This window comes from Rhinoraja longicauda, chromosome 18, assembly GCF_053455715.1.
Source record: "Rhinoraja longicauda isolate Sanriku21f chromosome 18, sRhiLon1.1, whole genome shotgun sequence".
In the NCBI taxonomy this organism is placed as follows: domain Eukaryota; kingdom Metazoa; phylum Chordata; class Chondrichthyes; order Rajiformes; family Arhynchobatidae; genus Rhinoraja; species Rhinoraja longicauda.
Genome location: NC_135970.1, coordinates 31244892 through 31268741, shown reverse-complemented (window position 1 = coordinate 31268741; position 23850 = coordinate 31244892). Strand labels below are relative to the sequence as shown.

At 42.0% G+C, this 23850-nt stretch overlaps 1 protein-coding gene across 1 annotated transcript; it reads left to right on the top strand.

Annotated features, from left to right (window-relative positions):
* Positions 1 to 3996: 3996 nt before the first annotated feature.
* On the top strand, positions 3997 to 23262 carry tmem86a (transmembrane protein 86A). The gene is made up of 3 exons (XM_078415431.1): positions 3997 to 4143; positions 10423 to 10687; positions 13270 to 23262. The coding sequence occupies exons 1-3, from the start codon at positions 4123 to 4125 to the stop codon at positions 13701 to 13703; spliced, it is 720 nt and encodes a 239-aa protein (XP_078271557.1). The 5' UTR covers positions 3997 to 4122; the 3' UTR covers positions 13704 to 23262.
* The last annotated feature ends 588 nt before the right edge of the window (positions 23263 to 23850 follow it).

The window sequence follows — 23850 nt, the reverse complement described above, 5'->3', positions numbered from 1 at the left end:
AAGGCTGAAACTTGGAATCTGCCCGAATGGGATATGGGAGAAAACCAGAGCACAAGGAAAATGTGCTAACTCCACACAGACAACACTGAGGTCAGGATCAAACCTGGGTCTCTGACGCTGTGAGGCAGCAGCTGTGCCACTGTGCTGCCCCAAAGGGAGGTACTCGATGGTTGGCACAGAAAGGGAAGGAGGGATGCCAAATGCAAACCCGATATCGCACGGACACAGTTTATTCCTGTACTGTGTGACCCCAATAACACCCGAACTTTAATTATATTGATTGCATGGTGATGCCCTTTATAAATTATTTCAGATGGGGATGGTGATAACAATTAAATTGGTTCAAAACACAAAGTGCTGGAAAAACTGCTTAACCAGAAGCCATTATCACAATTGCAAAGTATTGAACATGTGCTTGTGGAAGCTGTGACCTGCAGAGTTAGGACCTGATGCTGGAAGGAGCATAAGGTTGGGGTAGATCCTTTTCTGTTATAAGGCATCTATGAACCTGTTTTATTATTTCAATGAAAAACACAACATACTGTGTAAATCAGCAGGTCAAGCAGCGTCCCTGGAGAACATGGAAAGGTGATGTTTTGGGTTGTGACTCTTCTTCAGACTGCCTACAATGAAGAAGTTCTCTCTCCGACAGGAGTACTGTGAGACCCTCTGTCACTGCTCCGCCTCTGTGGGTCTGAAGAAGGGTCCCGAACTGAAACCACCTATCCATTTTCTCCAGGGATGTTGCCTGACCCGTTGAGCTCAAGCATTTTCTGTCTTTCCTTGATAAACTGGTATCTGCAAGTTCTTTTTATACTAATTATTTTAATGATTCTCTCTGAGCATGCCTTGTGTCTTGCAAGGATGCTACATGAATGTTCAGACGACCTAATTTCATGTCAATCACAGTCATGAGGAATTATAGTTAATCAAGCTTAAATTGCCCTTCATTGCAATGATTGTGACGAAGGAGGACTTATACTGTCCAAGTATATACTGAAATAGCAAAATATAAAGTGCAAAGAAGGGAAAGAATGGAGCGAGAAATGGAGGCCCAGTCAATTTGGCCGTCCATCAATGGGACTGATCTCCCCACCATCAAATAGATCTCTTGGAGATGTTGCCTCAGAAATGCAGCCTACATCATCAAGAACCTAAAGCATCCTGACAACGCTCGCATTTCATGCCGGTCATCGGGAAGAAGGTGTAGGAGTCTGAAAACTGTGACCACCAGGGTGAGGAACAGTTTCTTCCCATCAACTAATATAAGAACTATGAACTGTCTTGGTTGCATGGTTGCAATCGGGACTTCGACTTTTGTTTTGCACTAATATTATTATTTTTAATGTATTGGACTTCTGTTTATTGAGTTACCTATGAGTACTGTTTTTACAGATCTGTTATGCTGGTGCAAGGAAAAATGTAATTGTTCTATTTTTGTTATATTTAACAATTAAACACCTTTTCTCCTGATATAAAGTAGGGCAGAATACAAAGTTTCAATTACTGAAAGGAATGTGTAGACAAACTCCTTGCAAGTTTAAACAACCATTTGGGAAAAAAACAAAGAGCCGGGGAATTAAAGTAGTTCCAGGATATGTGAAAACAGCAAGTAATTTGATAGTAATAATTATTATTAAATAATAGTTTAATTATATTCTCTCTGTGAGTTAAGGTAATAAATAGAGGTGCGTAAGAGCACCTCAGGCTAGTGGAATGTGTGTTCTGTGTGATGTGAAACTCTGGAATGCTTCTTATGTTTTGGACAACCACAGGTACAGAGAGAGTCATCAATAGGTTTAGAGGGATATGGGCCAAACCTAGGCAGGTGGGACAAGTGTAGATGGGCATATTGGTCGGCGTCGGCAAGTTAGGTCAAAGGGCCTGTTTCCATGCTGTATGGCTCTATGATTCTAATAATAGGGGGGGATCTTTATTTTTGTGTTTCACAGCTTCAGCAACAGTTGATGCCACTGAATGTGCATTGTTTAATTTCTTTTAATAATGGTCACTTTGCAAGTCTTGTCTCTTGTGAGGATGCTTTATTGGTGCTCAGAATACTTAGTTTTACATCAATCGCAGCCAGGATAAACATCAAAATTAAATCACCCTCATTGTAACGGTCATAATAATGTTAAATCTAAACTGTCCAACCGAATTTTCCTCCGAGATTGTTTCCTTTGCGTTACTTAATGCAAAAAATTCTATAAATTAGTGAGGTCTAATTTGCCTTGAACAAATCCATACCAGTGTTCTCTAATTCATCCACATTTCTCCAAGTGACTGCCAATTCTGTACCTGCCTATTGTTTACAAAACTTTCACCACCACTGGTTAAATTGTGTGGTCGGAGAAGAGGTGGTGGTGGAGGCAGATACGATAGTGGCATTTAAGTGGCTTTTAGATAGGCACATGGATATGCAGAGTATAGAAGGATATGGATCAGGCAGAGATTATTTATCTTTATTATGTTCAACGTAGGCATTGTATGTCTATTGCCAGAAGAGCCATGAACCAAGAAATTTAGAATGAAGGTGAATAACAAAAAATTAAAAGTAAAATGAAGTTTTTCTTTATACAGCGAGCATTTAGATTCTGGCATTCATTGCCAAAGGTAGTAGAGGAGAGAAATGTTACCATTCAAAAGAGTACTGGATAAATATCTGGAAGAAAATAATTTGCAGGGCAATGGGGAGTGAATGGAGGAACTAGTTGGGTGGCTTCAACATAGAGCATTTATGGACTAGACAGACAGAATGGCCTCCAAACTTGAAACCATTATCCAATTCTGTGATTTTCTGAAATTAATGCAACAAGCAAATATCATTTCGAATGGCCTAATTCTGCTCCTGTTTTATGATATATGATTTTACAAGTAAAAATCCAGAACAAGCAAATGTTACTTCTGTATATTTACTTGTCAGATCATAGATCATAAAACAAAGGAGCAGGATTAGGCCATTCGATCATTTAACATGTTAACTGTAATTTTGTCTATTGTTTGCAATGCAGCAACATTTCAGTTATTCGTCTACAAAATTAAACATTAATGATAACTGAATAGTCGAGCTGACTTGTGCAATGGACTAGTTAGCATGCAACAAAAGCTGTTCACTACCTCAGTGCAGGGTGACAATAAACTAAACTGAACAATGCAATTTCTTTCCTTCCAAATACTCAATCATCCTTTTGAACAGTGCTATTTATTTGTACATCAGGAGTGACTGGCTTCGAGCTGGTAGTCAAGTTCCACAACGGAACCATTAAATTCTTGCAGCTGCACAACAGACATGTAAGCATGAAGGTAGACACAAAATGCTGGAGTAACTCAGCGGGTCAGGCAGCATCTCAGGAGAGAAGGAATGGGTGACGTTCGGTCACCCATTCCTTCTCTCCTCAGATGCTGCCTGACCCGCTGAGTTACTCCAGTATTTTGTGTCTACCTTCAATTTGAACCAGCATCTGCAGTTATTTCCCTAGATATGTACACATAGTACGCTGTAAAACCCATGATAAAAAAAGGGGAAAAATCTATATATATATATATATATAAAGCAAACAAATAAATTAAGTAATAATAGTGCAAAATCAAAAATAATGGCTTCGTTTATATAGTTTGACGATTATTTGGAGAGTGTATGGAAGAAGCTGCTCCGATACCTTCTTTCTGGTGGCAGGGATGAAATGAGAGTGTGGCCAGGGTGGTGTGGGTCTCTGATGATGCTGGTTGCCTCTTTGAGGCAGCGACTCTTGTGGAAGGCATTATCATTGGCGTTGGGGCAGCCCCGGTGTCGGCGGGTCCCACTCTGTCCCCACACCTCCTCGGGGTTTACTGGCGGTCAGTGTGACGTCACGTGACCCCCCCCCCTTCCCGGAGGCCCCCTCCCCCCGTGACGTCAGGGGAGCCGGAGAGAAACAGAAGCGGGACGAAGCCAAGAGCAGGACTGGATCAGCAGTGGTCACGGCACGGGGCACGGGCGCCCGACAGGCAGGCATCTATCCATCCATCAATCCATCCCGGCGGTGGGAACGGAGCCCGGAGCGGATCTGGAGGAGGAGGTGCGGGGACGAAGGACGGAAGGAAGAGGAGGCGAGCGGGAAGGAGAGAGAGAGAGAGAGGAGGATGGTGTCGCCGGTTACCGTGGTGAGCTCGCCCTCGCCCTCGCCCTCGCCCACGCCCTCGGGCTAGGGCCCGCAGATTGGGATGGGACCAGCCTTTGTTTACCTGGCCGTGAGGCAAAACTTCATCCCGCCGAGCTGCATCTCTCGGTGGGCCCTCAAATATCTGTATAACTTTTTGCTGAGTTATCATAATTGTGGCCGTGCTATTATTAAATGTATAGAGTGTGGAGGGCGGCGGATCAAGTTCACAGGACAGGTTATTTGTTTGCATGTTGCCGCTTTCATTTGCATGCATGTTGCAGGTGGCGGCAGCTCTTTTTTTGTTCACTCTCTCCTGCATGTTTCCTCTGGGTTTTATATTTTTCTTTCGCGTTTATTTTTGTTCTGACAGGAGCTGTCATGTGATAGAAACAGATACATGCGTGGTCGGGTGACTGCAGATGCTATTGGACGCCAGGAGTTTGCGGGGAGAGATGGATGGAGGAAAAGCTGGGTTAAAAACATGGAGAAAATGACGCAGTGCTTGAGAGTTGCCAGAGTTATAGATCAGAGGCGACAGCAGAAATGCTGGAAGTGCTCAGCTAGGTTCAGGCAACATTTGAGGGAGAGAGGAAAACAACGTTTCACGCCGCTGATCCTCTCGCCAGCTCAAGTCACCGATCTGAAACAGTTCTTCTCTCCATCAGTTGGGACTCGACTTTTATTTTTGACCATTTTCTGTTTTTATTTCGGATGTTTTTGTACTTGCGGCATATGTTTTCTTTGTTGCTGTTCCAGTCAACCAAATGCATTGATTGTCAGTCCCCAGACCCGAGTTCTATTCCCACTAGATTTGCGGAATTTAAATTCGGTTAATAACCTGGCCTATTTAACAGAATACATACTAATGATGACTGTAAAAGTAACAGCGTTGTAAAAAAAAAAAGTATTTGTTTCCCAACTGTCCTTCAGGGCATAAAATCTGTCATCCTTTCCTGGACTGCATTGGGTGTGATTGCAGAACCTACAGTGGGATTGCCTCTTCAATTTAATATGAAATATCCCAGCAAGTTAGGCAGCTGTACAATAACGGCTATATTGAAAGAGAGAAGGCATATCAGGCCGATGTTTTTGCTCAAGAAATCATACCTTAAATACAATGTACCAGACCTCCCCAGTAATACCAACCCCCCATCTGAATGAGCACCCACTTCTCCTTCCCTCCCCTTCTCCCATCTCTGTTCAGTTCTACCTATGCCCTCCCTCGGGTTTTAAATTTTCTTCTCTCCTTATCTGACACCCTTTAGTCTTGCCTCCTTTTTATCTCTGTTGTCACCCTTTGTCTCCTTTTCATTTCTACCCTTTATCCAACCATCTGCCAATCAAACCCCCATCCGTACGTCAGTCTGAAGAAGGATCTCAAAATGTCACCTATCCATGTCCTCCAGAGATGCTGTCCAACCTGTAGAGTTACTCCAGCACCTTGTTTCTTACTCAAGGTTCGAGCATGTGCAGTTTCTTGTGTCTCCAGACTTCCCCATTTCCACCAGTTTCGCAACAAAAAGCTTTTCACTGTACCTCTGTACACGTGACAATAAACTAAGCTAAACTAAACAACGCTAAACTAAACAAGATAGACTCTGCAAAACAGATGGCCCAATCATATACAGGTGGGAAGAGGGAAGTCCATGTGAGTCCTCAACAGTAGATCCAGGCTGCTATGAAGTCATGTGGCATCAGTCAAACATGGGCAATAAATCCTCTCCAGATTATCAAATACACCCCCTTGTTCTCCATGTTGAACACTTCAAAGAAAACGGCAAACAGAGAGGGTAAGAAAGCCGACCGATATCCATCATCAAAAATAGCTGAATAGTATTTTGACTGACTGGTGGACTTCTTTAATAACAGTATTGCCAGATTAGAGGTACAATATGTAAATAATTATCATGAAGGATATAAGCCTCTGCTTTAAAACTCTCACCCTATGCCCTGGCCACCTGCCTCTTTGTGCCCATCATTCCCCCTTCCTACTAATATTGTAGATGTTGCAAATATGAATTGGAAATAATAAACAGTGCGTACTTAGAGGGACAGCACAGTGGCGCAGCTGGTAGAGCTGCAGCCTAGCAGTGCCAGAGACCCGGGTTCAATCTTGACCTCGGGTTTGATCCTGACCTCAGGTTCTGTCTGTATGGAGTTTGCACATTCTCCCTGTGACCACGTGGGTTTCCTCTGGCAGATCCGGTTTCCTCTCACATCCCAAAGATGTGTGGATTTGTAGGTTAATTGGCCTCTGTAAATTAATTAGAGCGTATAGGGAATGGATGCAAACTTGGGAAAACGTAGAAACTAGTGTGATTGGATGATCGATGGTTGCTGTGGAATCAGTGGGCCAAAGGGACTGTTTCAACACTTGCTCTGTCTGTCTATTTGCCTGCCTATCAATCTGTCTGCCTGCCTGTCTATCTGCCTATCTACAATATCTATCTGCCTATCTATCAAGCATCTGGTTATACAAAATTAACGCTGATGCAATAAGTCTACTTCCTCAGAAATTGGCTGACCTGCTGAAATTAGCATTTTCTTTTTTATTTGGTGTTTTTTTATAGAAATGTTACATCCTGTTAATATGTAGAGAAAGAACTGTTCATGTCACTTTCTCGGGACAAAGCAGAGTTTAAAATTAATGCATTTTTTTCCCCAGTAGATTTAATGGCTGGTGACTCCATTGATTGTTGCAGACGGAAACAGTGCCAGCATTCATATACATAGATAGATCACTGTCACATTGGTAGACCAGAAGGTCTATTGCAGCGATATTAAATGGGCAACAAAAAAAAGCAATAACATAAGTTTATTATATCAGGCAGTACAGTTTATATATAGAATATACAGGCTCAGTAGGACATGAAAGGGGTGCAGAGCAGGTCAGTTTTATCCTCTCCTAATGGCACTGATGGTGAGCATTAAAACTTGTAACATTCACTTACCAATAACTTGTCCAATGACATTCAGTTCTGATTCTACCAAATTGACTGTCACTGACTTCTTTATCCATACTGAATATCATATGCAGGATGTGCTTGTTGCTGTTAGATAAGCATTTGTTGTCTATCAAAAAATACACAAAATGCTGGTGTAACTCAGCAGTCTGAAGAAGGATTCCGACCTGAAACCTCACCTAATCCTTTTCTCCAGAGATGCTGCCTGATCCGCTGAGTTGCCAGCATTTTGTGTCTATCTTGTGGAGGACATGGATAGGGACATTTTGAGCCAGGTCCCTTCTTCAGACTGAAGTCGAAGAGACAAAACTGGAAGAGGTGGGAACAGGACAAAGCTTGGCAAGTGATGGGTGGATACAGGTGAGGGAGAATTTTAATTGGAAGATGATTGGGCAAAGACCATAGATGAAAAGAGAAAAAGTAGGAGATAATGGTAGAAGAGGTATGGAACGTGAAACCAGAGGAACGAAGTGAATGGAATGGGAGGGGGAGGGCGGGGGGAGAGCAGGGAGAGATGAGTACACACACAGGTAGGTCAAGAGGGGAAGAAAAAAAGGGAGATTGTTTACCAAAAAATGGAGTGCTCAATATTCCCAACCTGTGTTTGCCAGAGATGCTGCCTGACAAGTCAAGTTGCTCCAGCACTTGCCGTCCTTGAGCTGGCGGTTGTTATCTGTCCCTGATTGTACTTGAGAAGTGGTGTTGTGCAGCTACAGTTGAGCTACTGGAGTACATGGCTTCCCACACTGCTATTAGGTTAGGAAAGAGGGTTTAGGATTTTGACCCAGCAAACATATAGGAGTGGTGGTAAAAATTTACAAATCAGAATGATGTTTGACTTGAAGTTGGTGACTTTTGTGCAGCTGCTGCCCTCTAAGTTGCACGTCAGAGGGGTTTGGTGGGTAGGGTGCAATCACCTTCCAGATGAGCGGCACGGTGGCGCAGTGGTAGAGTTGCAGCCTTACAGCGCCAGAGACCCGGATTTGATCGTGACTAGGGGTGCTGTCTGTATGGAGTTTGTACGTTCTCCCCATGACCACGTGGGTTTTCCTAGGTGCTTGGGTTTCTTCCCACATTTCAAAGATGTACAGGTTTATAGGTTAATTGGCTTCGGTAAAGATTGGAAATTGTCCCTAGTGTGTAGGATAGTGCTCTTTCATGGGGATCGCTGGTTGGCATGGAGTCAGTGGGCCGACGGGCCCGTTTCTGCTCTGTTTCTCTAAACTAAACATTGCTGTCATTGCATGATAGTAATGGAAGAAGTGAATGTTCAAGCTCATGGATGGGATGCTAGTCAATGAGTTGGCAATGCCTGAAAAATTCAGGGTGTGATTAAAATATGAATTGAGGAAAGGTTTTTAATTCTTTTACTGTTATACTAGTAGTAAGCAAACATCACTTAGGACAGACAGTGGAAGTATACCGATCGGGGATATTGAACTACAATAGAAATGGACGCCAACATTGGCATTGTCTGCCATTCATTTAACCTGTGCAAAATTAATACTGAAAGTGATGTGGGTTCAAGTGTCACAATAAACGACGACTCTCCATGAGAAGAAAGAGAACCACAAGCCTGCAGGAGTTCTGACATTTTTTGCAAACTACAGTATAAAGGATATGAATCTTGCAGTGGTGTTATTCACATGGATACAAACACATGACCTTTTTCCTCCCTAAAACCAGTAGTGAAACCTCAGACATCCACAAAATAGTCCTCGATCAGCAGTCTCGTGTTTCCTGTTAAGGTGGCCTTACTAGATAGAAATATTGAGCAGTCAGCAGATTCTTGTTGAAGGGCAGTGAGAAATAACAGGAAGCACAGATGTGGAGCAGTACTGCTGCCAAGATGTCGATTGATTTCTCGTGCATGAAAATAAAAATAAAAACTGCAAATCTAAAATAAAAACATCAAATGCAGGTAACAATCGGTAAGCCAGGCAGCTCCTGTGGAAGAAGAAACAGAGCAAACATTTCAGGTCAATGATCTCCCCGTCAGCCCAGCTGTGTATTTCCAGAGTTTTCTATTCAGACGTCACAGTTGTGTGTCATGTTACGGCGTTATTCTAGCTTCTAATCAAGCATCATGGAGAGCGTGTATGTTTTTCCCTCGGATCTTAGTGCTGCTAATCTTGTCTGAGGTACTGTTGCATAGGCTGGCACCAAGTCCCAGATGCCTATTCTTTGTGTAGGAGCCAGGGCAGTGAATGCAGAGGAGTTTGCTTTCACATTCACTGGAAAATAATGAGGCATTGAAATTTTCTGACATTTCTCTGAAGGAGGGTCTCGACCCGAAACGTTACTTATCAATGTTCTCCTGAGATGCTGCCTGACCCACTAAGATACTTTGGCATTTTGTGTCCTTTTTTGGAATTTAGCAGGTTCAGGCAGTAAGTCCTCTGGGGTGTGAATTAAAATATTCTTTACCAAGCTTAATTCTGTCACCTTCTCTCATCCCCACACACCACAAATTAAATTTAATGTTTAAGAGTTAACGTAATCGGAATAATGTTCTCTGATATGAAACTATACATTCTAGGAGCACATATCAGAAACTCGGGTTGTGCTGTGCAGAACTTCCTGGTTTTAATTAATGATTGGAAAATCCTAGGCAGAGTGTGCTCTAGATTTAGTTATCGTTTCCCAGGGCTCTGCTTGAGACATGACGGCATAATTCAGGGGAGAGTGATTAGTTGAGATCAACTTTGAGTTTTAAAGTTAGGATAAGTTGGGGGCGGGGGCTGGGGCTGGGAGGGGGTGGGGGGGGGGGGGGGCAGGAGTGACGGAACTCCACGGTCATCTGAACCTGAGGAACATTTTCTTCTCAATGTGATGAGTCGATTTCAGCAGAATTACACTGAAGGGAAGTGGGAGTGTGTTTATTGAACCTTGCAGTTTAAGAATAAATGAAATTCTTTAGTTATGACCACAATAACATTGATAAAATTGAGAAGGTCAAGAAAGATTGCCGGAAAAGCAGAATTCAATTTAAAAAATCTGTTTTGTATGGTAGGAAAGACACAAAATGCTCGAGTAACCCATCAGGTCAGACAGCATCCCCGGAGAACATGAGTAGGTGATGTTTCTTGTTGACTGATTGACCCATCAGTCTGAAGAAGGGTCCCATCCGAAACATCTCCTATCCATGTTCTCCAAGGATGCTAACTGACCCGCTGAGTTACTCCAGTATTTTGTGTCGTTCCTTGGTAAAGCAGCATCTGCCTGCCCTTGTTTCTGTTTTATATATGGTAAGTGTACAGAAATTCTGGTGTCAGTGTAGTAACATTGTATTTCTCTTTTTGTTTGCCCATGTGTAGGTTAAAAGTGAGGGACCTAAACTGGTGCCTTTCTTTAAGGCAACCTGTGTATATTTTGTCCTCTGGCTGCCAACCTCTAGTCCATCGTGGTTCAGCGCACTGATCAAGTGTCTCCCTATCTTCTGTCTCTGGGTGTTCTTGCTGGCTCATGGAATCAACTTCCTCGGAACGCAGCCCAATGCGAGAAAGATCTTGGCAGGCCTGATATTTTCTGCTTTGGGGGATGCATTTCTCATCTGGCAGGAGCAAGGCTACTTTATTCACGGTGAGTGTTTCCAAAATCATGCTTTAAGCACAGGCTACATGCCTGAAAAGATTAAATGTATTCCTTTCCGCTCTATTAACGGAAGCGCCACAGTGCTTCCACACCAATTCCTGTGTTAATACAACTGCGTGCGATCCTGGTTGGCAGATATTGAGTCAGAATCATACAGCATGGAAACAGGCCTTTCAGCCTAATTGCCTGCTCCCACCAACATGACCCATCTACACTAGTCCCACCTGCCTGTGTTTGCCCCATATCCCTCTAAACCTACTCTATCCATGTACCTGTCCAAATGTTTCTTAAATATTATGATAGTACCTGTCTCAACTACCTATTCCGGCAGCTCGTTCCATATATCCACCCCACTTTATGTTAAAAAATATGTTGCCCCTCAGGTTCCTATTAAATCTTTTCCCCATCACCTTAAACCTGTGTCCTCTGGTTCTCGATTCCTCTGGTTCCTGATTCTTGAGAAGGTGTGACGTCTTAGTTAGTGTACAAGGATGGATTGAGTTCCCAATGTCTGACCCCCGTTCCTGTGCTCCCTGTCATCTCCTCTGGGCCCATGCACCTACGTACCCTTTGTGTTCAGTTTTGGACAACATGTTATAGGAATGATGTTATCAAGCTGGAAAGGGTGCAGAAAAGATTTATGAGGATGTAGCCAGGAGTTAAGGGCCTGAGCTAAAGGGAGCGGTTGAGCAAAGGAGGGCTCTATTTCAAGGAGCGCAGGACTATGAGGGGTGATCTTATTGAAGTATACGAAACTGTGAGAGGAATAGATCAGGTAGACGCACTGTCTCTTGCCCAGATTAGGGGACTAGTGTAGATGGTGTGGGCAAGTTGGTTGGTGTGGGCAAGTTGGGCTGATGAGCCTGTTTCCACGCCGTATGTCTCTTATGACTAACTCACCACAGCCCTTGTTCTGGCATTCTGACCACAGGCTGATCAACTCCTTTGCATTTTCCAACAAAGAACTTTTAAAACATAATTTTGCCGAATCCTTAATTTGCTAACACAGTAATTTACTAACACTAAATCTCTGATCTATTATTAAATGCTAATGGCATTTCATTTGGTACAGTGTGAGGCTGCGAATTGGAAGTGGAGCTTCCCTGAGATTCAAATTCCTGATCATGGGAAATCCTACAAAATCGTAGGTGGTGTTATCGGAGCATGGAAACGGGCCTTTTGGTCCAACTTGCCCTTGCTGACCAAGATGCTCCATCTGCACTAGTCCCACTTGCTCGTATTTGCTCCACTTCCTTCTAAACCTTTCCTATCTATCCTGATCCACATGTGTTTTAAATGTTGTTATAGTATGTTATTAAATGTTGATTATGTTAATAAATTTATTATTCTACAAAGTAACATTTAAAAAAATAGTGAAGTAAAAATGCATTCAAGTAGTAATAAGAATAATATCTAACGTCTAGTTTGGCACTACCCATGTCTTGAGTGTGCTGGATTAAAATATAAATCAAAATAAATGTTTTCATAAGTTATAGCAGCAGAATTATGCCATTCGGCCCATCAAGTCTACTCCGCCATTCAATCATGGCTGATCTATCTTTCCCTCTCAACCCCATTTTCCTGCCTTGTCCCCATAACCCCTGACGTCCTTACTAATCAAGAATTGTCAATCTCCGTCTTAAAAATATCCATTGACTTGTCCTCCACAGCCATCTGTGGCAATGAATTCCCCAGATTCACTACCCCCTTGACTAAACAAAAATATTTTACATTTTGAAATAACTCAAAAATTGACAAAACAGACACTCTCACAAAGCCAACAATTCCTGTGGATGTTTCTGGGCCTGTTCATAACCTCTTGATTCCTCATTAGGTTGCTTTTTGCTTTTGTTTTGACTATGGACAGTGTTTGTGTATTCTGTGTCTGAGGCTACAGGAGGTGAACCTAATCATGGACTGTCCATAGATACACATTTTCCCAGCAGGGTTCACTTTACTCGGTATTGTGTTTATTTTTCTCTAACCGGTGTGTGGTGAAACCTGTTGTATCCTTATCTAGAATCATGTAACTCGAAACTGGAAATCAGAACAGAATCATTAAAAGCACCATTGAATCATTCTGATCAGTTTGGTTCATGCTGAGTCCCAGAACGTTATTTCCCAGCAGAGACATTTTCGACAGTTTCATTACATCTTCTGTCTAAAAGTTTGAACTTTTTATTCTGTTTTAATATGCACTATTTTAAATGGAAAGCCTTTTATTTACAAAAGAACACACAAAGCGGGTCAGGCTGCAACTCTGGAGGGAATGAAAAGCCAATGTTTCAGGTCTGGACCCATCTTCAGACAGATGGTAGTCGGGGTGGAAAAAGCTGGAAGAGGGATGGGGAATGGAAAAGCCTGTCAAGTGATAATTGGATACAGGTGAAAGGGGAGGAGGGGGGGGGGGGGGGGCGTGATTTGATTGACAACGGCTAGAGATGAAAATTAGACAAAAGGGTGTCAGATAAGTAGCACACCAGCACTTTGTGTTTTATTTTGTAAATCAGCTTCTGTGGTTCCTTGCGTCTGCCTTTTATTTACACTAGTTTCTCTTGCTGACTCTCCAGGCCTGCTCATGTTTGCCATCACGCACGTCCTCTACTCCTCAGCCTTTGGCATGAAGCCCTTGAAGCCTGTGCCTGGTTGTGTGGTGATGGTTATCTGCGGAATCTCTTACTTGTTGCTGTACTCGTACCTCTCTGGTCCCTTCACCTACCTGGTGGCAGTTTACATCTCTCTGATCGGATTCATGGGCTGGCGTGCTATTGCTGGGATGCAACTCTTCAACGACCTCTGGACGTGGACTAAGCTATGTGCCTGCATTGGAGCTGTGCTCTTCATGGTGTCCGACCTCACCATCGCAGTCAATAAGTTCTGCTTCCCTGTGCCTTACTCCAGGGCCATCATCATGGCCACTTATTATGCTGCCCAGATGCTCATTGCTCTGTCAGCAGTGGAATGCAAGGACGATAATGATAGAACCATCAAAAAAATGAACTGAGACACAATCTCCCCTTGCACAATAACAAGCATTGCTGAGTTCCAGTGGGACACAGAAACCTGCAAAAACTATGGTGTGAATCTGATTTCAAGCCACATGGTTTATTTTGATAGGTTTGCTTCTGTGTTAGCTCATTGTAACCTACGAGAAGTGGTCTTCAGTCAGGTGGGTGTGCGGAAAATGGCTGATGCCAGCTAAGGTGGGTCTTCATCTGCCCCCTGATGAGATGGTCTTTCTCCCACTGCAGTTCTGTGCGGTAAGCCCTCTACTCATCAGTACCTTGATGGAATTTGTCCATATTCATTTCAGTTGTGATCCCTAGAATCAGAGTTGTAGAAAGATTGCAAGCGAGCAGGTCTCACGATAGCAAAAACAGAATGATGTGACAATCAGGTTAATCTAAAACCTGTCTTCCTGACAATATTCCTAAATCCCCTTTGCTTCAAACCTGGAAGCTTTATAACCAATACCTGTGAATTTATGTATGTTTCAGGAAGAGGTTAAACCAGTACTTAAAGGCAATTGGATAAGATTTAACAGTGAAGAATATAAATGAAAAGGATCCATACAAGGATGTGAAAACTGACAAACAGGAAAAGATCAGGTCCATTTAAGTTTATCCCACACTGATGTGATATCTTGCACATTACAATGCATCTCTATCCTATTCCAGTGGGAAGCTATGTAATCTCCGTGGAGAGATTAAGAAATGTAAATGTCCAGCCCATTTAAGGAGAGAAATTGTGGAAAATTATTTTCTGACTTCTTGATTAATCTAGTCCAGGAGACTACTCTTACTTTGAATATATTATACAGTACCTACCTCTTGCTTTAAAAAAAAAGTCACTGTTTCAGGGAAAAATTCGAGGATCAGGGTTGCAGTAGATAGCTCCAGTTAGCTGATACAGTTGTCATGGCCAAATTTCTTCCTCCAGTGCTTGCATAATTGTTTTTAAATTATGTACCTTTTGCTGGAATCCTTTCTGTGCAAGCATCTCTTTGTTTGCAGCAACTAACCTAAGGAATCTCTATCTTACAAAATAAGGTGGATTTCAATCCTTTACTCTTGAGTAAGCATCCTCTTTTCCGTGTTGTAATTTGGAAGTTGTGGGGGGAAAAAACGACCCCTTTACTGTTCTGTGCTGCAGAGGACACCAACTGTTCCTTTTATCCAGTGCACGCTGGTGCTATTTGACATACAAATGTCTGTTTGTTGTTGTAATTTTCTGAGTCTATGCTCGTGATGGGGGACAGAGGGACAGAAAATTGATGAAAGATTATCCATGAATTTTGGGTACATTGGCCTATGGGTGGTACTCCCCATAATATACTCAGAAAATAAATCCAATGTTTTCGTTTTACCATGCAGCTTTCCACAGAATTTAAACTCATAATGAAAATGTAACTATCTCATCAATTTTAAAATGCAAATTTCTGTTTTATTTTGTTTCTACTCTGATTTCCTCTTCTGCTTCTCCCCCTCCCCCCCCCCCCCCCCACCTGGAAAGAGGTGAGACAAGGTGGTGTTTGGTTTGAAGGATGCCATCTGATATATCACCATATACAAGCTGATGCAGTGATACATCGGGTGATAGACGATGGCACAACTGTGGTGGTACAACCTTGCCCTCACCCCATGTCTATACGTACTTTCCTTGAGGACCAACTGGATATCAATCAGCAGCAGGAGCCATCCTGTTCCTTTGTTTTGTACCTGCCAACCAGTAGCACCCAAGACCTTTGCGAGCACTTACTAGTAAGTGGTAGCTGATAGAGCCATTGCCTCATGGCAATAGAGACTCGGGTTTGATCCTGCCCCCAGTTTCTGTCTGTGTGGAGTTTGCATGTTCTCTCTGTTACCGCATGGAATTCGTCTGGGTGCTCCACTACTCTCTCACATCCCAAAGACGTGCGGGTTTTTAGGTTAATTGGCCTCTGTAAATTGCCCCTAGTGTGTAGGGAGTGGATGTGAAAGTGGGATAACATAGAACTAGTGTGAATGGGTGGTTGATGGTCAGCATGGAATTGTTGGGTCGAGTGGCTTGTTGCAATGCTGCATCTCTAAACTAAACTAACAATTTAATCTGAACCTTAATGATTTGTACAGCTTAGCTTTTCTGTAAAGAAGTTCAGTAAACTGATAATTTCAAAGGTCATTTAGACCTAACTTATTTACTGAGTTTAAACTCTGTAGATTTTTCTTGCATTGCAAGAAGAAACAGCAGAAACTGAAAGTCACCTCAATCCATTCTTTTACCGTATTTTATTATTCCTTTGAACAAGTGCACATGCAATTTGCTCACCTGGAAGGACTAAAAATGTACCAAGGCTTATAAAAGAGACACCCTGCGTGGGAGTTCTTTGTCAAAGAACCTACATTACGTAATTTTTTTTCTGTATTTGGCTGGTAGGGTGCTCTAGAATGTCAGAGCTTTCTGTTTAATTATTTAATGAGTGGAGATGAAGGAAATGCTTTGAACCAACACAATATTGCCACTGGACTTAACCTTCCATCAGTTACATCAGAGCACAGCTTCCCTTTATATTAATTTATTCTCTGCTTTCTCACTATAAATTACACAGTGTTTCTTGTTCATATTTATTTTAATGTGGAGAGGGTTTACAGTACCTAGTGAGAATGTTTAAGGCCAAAACAGTGTTACCATCCAGAATTTTAAAATGTAGGTAAAACTGCTTACTGAAGATTTCATCGTATCAGCATGCAAGTATTTTGTCAGTATAGAGACAATTATTGTTTTAGATAATGTTGCATGTATATATAACCATTCCTTGTACCGCCAAATGATAGTACATAACTGCCTTCTATTTTTACACGAGAAAATTAGCCTAACTTATCTTCTTTACCTGCTGATTAGTGTGCTTTAATTGAAATCACTTAACTTAGCAATGATCAACGATCAAACTTTGGAACTTCCTTGCTTCATCATTCAGTTGCTTGAATCAGTTGAGCCATCAGGTACAGATAATCTTTAAATAAAATTATTGATCTTTAGAATTATGAATGTCTAGGGGTAACCAATAACTGTCATCTTTGAGCTTTGTAAATGGTGTCATAACAACAAGAGCTGACGTTCTCTAGCCAACAATTTTGTTACTATGCATGTCACTGATGGGCAAGAATAGTTATTGCAATCACATCTCGGTGTTGTGCCCAGGTTCTTAGCAAAGTGCATTGGTGAAAATGTAAAATCTTTATGCAACGTCTATTTGAGCGTATGAAAAATCCAAGTAATAAATTTAGAGATTTTATCCTTCCAATAGAGGTTGTTAAAGGAGAAACTATTCTGCTCTGTAAAGTCAGGATAAAGTTCTAGTCATTGCAGGTTTGTCTCCAATAGTGTTCAAGAAAAGCACATTGAAGTGATAATGAAATATCATGTTCAAAAAGCATATGCATGTTACAAAATAATGTTTAAATTATTTTACTATCCCTTCCCACTGAATGTATTATAAATATATTAAGCATGCACAGTGTATTTGATTAAATACCGAGGGGCTTTTGTATGTAAATGAACAAAGAATTGTTCTTAAAAATAAGCATCTAAATTTCATTTCAAAAGTCTTGAATTTTGTTAATTTCATAATGCACTGAAATATGCAAATTGTCTCCACAAAGTGGGTTGACATGCAACAAATTAAGTACTTAAGATTGAGGATGTTTATAGCAAGATTATTCTCACAAGAGCTTTGAGCAAAGAGTATACTCGCATGCAAAGTGAAGAACTAATGTAAAGCAAGATCTCGTCTATAAAGAGCAGGAGTGAAGACAAAGTAAGTGAATGTGATTTTATAGTGAATGTGATTTTATATTAAATGTTGATTTCAAGCAAATATGGAAGGATGTAAGTAGCTTCTAAGCTTTGAGCTCATGGTGATGTCGTGGTGACCGTATAATAACAGAAGCCTTACACCTGGATAATGATCCAAAGACTTTATTAACTACATAGCAAGCACGACCTCATGCCTGCACGTTCCACTTACACTAACCCGAATCTCGCAAGCAGTGGTCACTCAAAAGCTAAAGGGGCGTAACTACAAAAGCATGACGCATAACATGAGTGACAATATTACACGAATCTACATCCCCCCTCTTAAAGCAGCGATACAGGCCCATAAATTAAGCACGTCATGTATAACAATCGATGACAAACTGGAGGAAAGTTAAACATAGTCCGGATACTTCACAACCGGCCTGCAAACATGACCAGCGCGTGTACGATAGAGACCATCTCCATTCTTCTTATCCGGGGAGAGAGCAGGTGATTCCACAGGCGAGGGAGAATTAATCAACGTCCCTGGAGACGAAGCAGGAAACTGGAACAGGCGATGAATATGGATGCGAAGATGGAACAGGCAGAGGAGCTGTTGCAGACATGGATTGTTTTGCTGGCAAAAGCATGCGAGTGTTACTAGGCGCATACGGAAGTGAACTTTTACGATCTGGATAATACGGAGGAGGAACTGGCTCGTTCACAGGCAGGATGTGTCGCCTGTTACGTCGGTAGGTACCGCCATCGGCACTAACGATATATGAGTGTGGCTCCGAAGCAATTCCAGAAATTACTCCGATACGGTCATGGCCTCTGTCAGTCTGTAAGCGGACTACCTGTCCTTTGGTCAGCGGTGGCAGTGGCCTACTTGTCTTGTCAAACCATCGTTTTTGAATGTCGTGCTTCTGTTGCAACCTGGATTGAACCTTCTCCGGTGGAACACTTGTGGGACCAAGTGGCTGATTGGCTGCAGTCACTGTGGCACAGGTTTGCCTTGACAATAAACGTTGAGTGGGTGAACCCAAGATGGGGTCACGGGAGATGTTGCGTAAGTTAAGCAGATCCAGGAATATGTCCGATTTTGCTCTGTACGAACGTTCCATGAGCTGTTTAGCACTTTTGACAGCCCGTTAGACTGGGGATATTCCGGGCTGCTGGTGATGTGGTGAAAATTCCAGTGTCTAGCAAACTCCCTGAATTGTTGGCTGGTGAATTGACTGCCTTGTCAGTTGGCAGTTTACCCGGGGATCCGTGGACTGAAAAGTAGAGAGATAACTTCAAAATCACTCTGCTGGAAGTGGGGCTGCTGAGAAAATCAATGTCGAGCCATCCTCAATAAGAATCCACGAGCACCAGGTATTGTTTGCCCTGCATATGGAAAACTATGTCGATTCTGCAACAAACGAAACCATTTCATGAAGTGTTGTCGATCACGCCGTAACAGATTTCGAACGAGACAGTCGGTCAACTCGCTTGCCCATGATGAAGGTTCAATCTCTGAGTTCTCACACCCAGTTCCCATGGTAGTACAAACAGCTGGCGAAAGTGCAGAGATTGATATACATGCTTTGTCTAATTCAGTGCACCAACAGCTAGATCCCAAGGTCGCATTGCTCATTAATGGCAAAACCCTTTATCTCAAAGTCGACTCGGGAGCGCGCTGCAACGTTATCTATTTGGCTGTCTTCCAGAAGCTGAAAAACACAGAAATCTTATTTCCAACAGCTGCATCACTTGTCTCGTTTGCTGGAACTCAAGTACACCCCATCAGCCAAGTTGAGTTACGTTGCTGTCTCAACTCACGTGCCCACATCCTGGATTTTTATGTGGTATGTGAGAATGTACCATCCCTACTGGATGCTGATGCATGCCTAGGCATGGGTTTGATCACTTTCAGCCCTTCTGTCTGTCCTCTGACTACAGACTGATTTTACACATCAGATTCTGACACAATACAAAGATTTGTTTAACGATAAGCTGGGCAAGCTACCTGTCAGGTACACAATTACCATTGACCCTGAGGCAATCCCAGTTGTTCGTCCGGCTCATAAGAATCCCCACGCTACGCGGGATCGTGTTCAAAGTGAACTTAACAGAATGGCGTCTCTGGGTGTGCTTACTCCCATATCTGACCCCTCGGACTGGGTCTCCACAATGGTTGTCGCTGCTAAGAAGAACAGAGACGAGATACGGATTTGTATCAACCCCAAGGACTTGAACACAGCGATCAAATAACCACGTTATCCCACTTCTGACACCATGTCGTGGTGACCGTACAATAACAGAAGCCTTACACCTGGATAACGACCCAAAGATTTTATTAACTACATAGCAAGCACGATCTCACGCCTGCACGTTCCACTTACACTAACCCGAATCTCGCAAGCAGTGGTCACTCAAAAGCTAAAGGGGCGTAACTACAAAAGCATGACGCATAACATGAGTGACACCATTACACTAATCTACAGGTGATGAATATGTTGAAGTCAGAGACAAGTGCAATGAACTTTGATCTCGATAAATGGAGTGTGAGAAAGATAATGTTATAATGTGGAACTGAAAATGGCGAAGGAAGGAAGGTCAAAGGATCCTTGATTGCTGCATTACTCTGATGGGAAAATATGGCAGGTTGCCATTAAGGGGGTGAGAGGCTCAATGCGTGCACTCATATTACTAGAAATCTCTGATTTTGCTGCAATCCTTTCTTTGCATAGTCTCCATGGTTATGAGAGAGAGGCACAAAAGGCTTGGGAATTTTAATAGTGAAACGCAAAATGTTTTTAGTGCAGACTTTTGAAATGACATTTAGATGCTTGTGAAGAAATCACCATACATGCATATGGCACTTTTTCTGTTCAGAGAGAACAGAATAAATTAGTTAATATTTCAAGTTTAGAACATTTTATCATCATCCCTTTCAAAATTTGCACGAAATGATACTGATTATAACTTCCTTTCTGCTTTTAGTTGAAATGATCTGACACAGATCACCAAAATTTGATTTTTGGTTTCATTACGGAAAACTAATGCGATGAGTTACTTACAGCTTTACTGTTTTGTGTCTGTTGATGCTGGAAAAATAACTTGTATTGTTACTGAAACACAGCAAACTCCAAGAATGCCGACTGCGAATTGGTCTTTGGTCTTTGTTCAGGAATTTGTAATTCCTGTTAGTGGTACCGTACAGTATATTTTTTTATGAATTGAACTAACAAAACTGCCATTAAAAATCCATCAGCTGAAGTATAGCGTTGGAGTGGACTAACATACACAATATGTACAAGATTATTAGTTTAATTACTACATGAATGGTAAGTGTTAATACTGGTACCTGTGCAGTTTATTTTGGATTAAAGGGAACAATTTCCTGTCATTTAATTTCTGGCATATTCATCTCTGTGTATTTCAAAGTTAGCTTAGACACAGTTTATTCAATGTAAAAGGGAATGATTCTCCTCTGTCCAGTCTGTTCTGGCTCTTTGTGACTTGATTTTGGCTCCAGCAAGTTTTGTACTGATAATAATTGCCTGACAGTTGAGGAGTTATTTGTTGATAGTGTTGATGAAATATTCCTATAGCTGGAATGTTAAGTGGACATAATTTCTCATAGCATTTATCACTCATGAAACCAGCATACATTTTGCTCATGTGGTATTTAGATCTACATGTGACAGTTTGTCATTGCGATTCATTGAAAGTACAATTGGCTCTATCAGAAGGTTGCCTTTTCAAATTCTTCAAGAAGTGGGTTATTTTGCTCACGGGCTAATATTTTGATGAATGAGTGCTGCTTTTTTTCTAGCCACCCTTTGAAATGCTACTTTGAAACCCTATTTTGTCCTTTTGAATTTCTAACCCCATTCCAAAGCATGGCGTGCTCCTGAAGTCATGATCCACCTAACCTCTGTGAACGCCAGCAAAAAAAATGAAGTGGTCACTCATTGGCGAAATGTTGTGTGGAGAGAATAAAACATTTCATTTGCCACACTTTACATTTCTAGGAAGGTGAAAACATTCTTCATAAATGCAAAGGTGCTATCACAAGGATTTAAACATTTAATCTAAACTTGGAAAACTAAATTTAAATTATAATCCTTTTTCTAATTTATATAATTTATCTGAAATGAACCCGTTTTTTTGTTTCACGAACACTTGATTTTCTTCCTTCCTTTATCTGAAGGCTAGCTTCAGTACCTTTATATTTTGCACATGGAAAATATACAGCCACAGTCACAGGCCCATACAATTGAGGCTGGTCTGCCCTAACCCATATTAAAATAGAAAATGTTGGATATGGATTTGGCATAAGAACCCCGAGTGACTTCTCTTCCTGAAAGGCATGGTGACCAATTGCACCTATTGACCATTGTCAAAATCTGTGTGTTAGAGTCATAGTTAGACTGTGGGGAAGCAGCCTTTTGGTTCAAGCCGACCAAAATGCCCCATCTATACTAGTTCCACCTGACTGTGTTTAGTTCCTATCCCTCTAAACTTTCCTGTCCATATATCCTTCCAAATGTCTTTTAAATAGTGTTATAGTACCTGCCTTAACTACCTCCTCTGGCAGCTCATACCCTCTACCCATCACCCTTGGTGTGAAAACATTGCTCCTCATGTTCCTATTAAATCTTTACCTTCTTACCTTAAACCATTGTCCTCTTGTTGACTCCCCTACTTTGGGTAAAAGATTCTGTGCTTTCAGGGTATCTATTCCTCATGATTTTATACACCTCTATAAGGTCATCCCTCAGCCTTGTGCGCTCTAGTGAATAAATTCCTCGCCTGCCCAACCTCTCCCTATAGCTCAGGCCCTCAATTCCTGGGAACATCCACGTGAATCTTCATGGCAGTGTTGATGTAGCAAAAAGCGTTTCATCTTTACTGATGAAATTCTTGCAATCTGATCGCTATTGTACTTTACTTTTTAAAGACATAATGTATTGTAGCAAAGAATGCCATTGGGTCCATGCTGACTCCTTTCTGATCAGTCCCTTAATATCCCTTAATAATAATAAAGTCGACTGATATCATGAAATTCCTTTCAAATTTAAGAATAAGTGTTAAACTATTTATTAATAGCCATTATTAAAATACTGGACAGAAAAATTTGGCATGGCTGCATTAAGTGATATTCTACATTATGATATTCCTCAGTATTATTTTTAATTAATTTCTCCTGGACACAGCATAATCCATTAAAGTGTTTCTTGGATAGAGAACAGTATTAGAACTGTGAGAGAGAAGTAAAAAGGGTTAATTGATTTAAACTAAGGACCATGAGAAATAGCTGACCTGACTAAGAACCGCAAGAGTAAATAGTGACATTCCGAGGATAAGGGCAAGATATCCAAGGAACTAGTGACGTTCCAAGGAGAGGGCAAGATATCCAAGGAACTAGTGACGTTCCAAGGATAAGGGCAAGATATCCAAAGAGTAAATAGTGACATTCCGAGGATAAGGGCAAGATATCCAAAGAACTAGGAGAGAGGGCAAGATGACCAGAGCACTAGGGGAGAGGGCATGAACTACTCTGTACTGCGCATGCCTAATGAGATAAATGAATATTGCAAAAACGCCCCGCATGACAAGATGCCTCATTTAAATGTACATGCGATGTATGATGTGGGAGGCAACAGGGGCGATGACGGTAGATTGTGCACCTCAGTGCTCCGATTGGAAGGAGCCCGAAGGGGAGGAATTTAAGATGTGACAATTGTAAAGTGAAGTGAATAAAAAGAAGGGATTTTCCCGACCTCGGTGTGTCTTGAGAGGGAAGGCACCCAACTCTGCAGACTTGCAAATAAAATACTTGTTTCTCTAGATTGTCTCGAGCATCGTAATTGTGAGCACTCACATTTGCATCTCACAACTTGGGGGCTCGTCCGGGATCGCCACTCCGGCCGGCTGACGGGAGTATACGGAAGAAGGGACGGTGCACCCCGCTGAGTTCAGCGGTCTCAGACTCCTTGCTTGCCGTCAGCGGTTTGAGCGAGTGATACCTGGACCAGAGACTCGAGAAACAAGTGGGAGGACCAGGAAATCGCGAGGAGCTAAATCGAGTGATTCTTGTGCACAAGACCCGGGTAAGAAAACTGACTATTAAGTACTACTCGGGCGATTACAGCTAAGATCGGAGGGGAATTCCGATCGGGAGAATAAATGATCGGAGGGGAATTCCGATCGGGAGGATGGGCAGTGAAAACGGAAAGCCCAAAAGAGAGGGGAAGGGCGGTAAGCCCAACCCCCGCATTCCGCCTGATAGTCCGTTGGGGCGAATGCTGAGCCATTGGGGGCAGGGAAAACCCAGGGATTGGAGAAGACAAAAATTATTAAGTTCTGTTATTTTGATTGGCCAA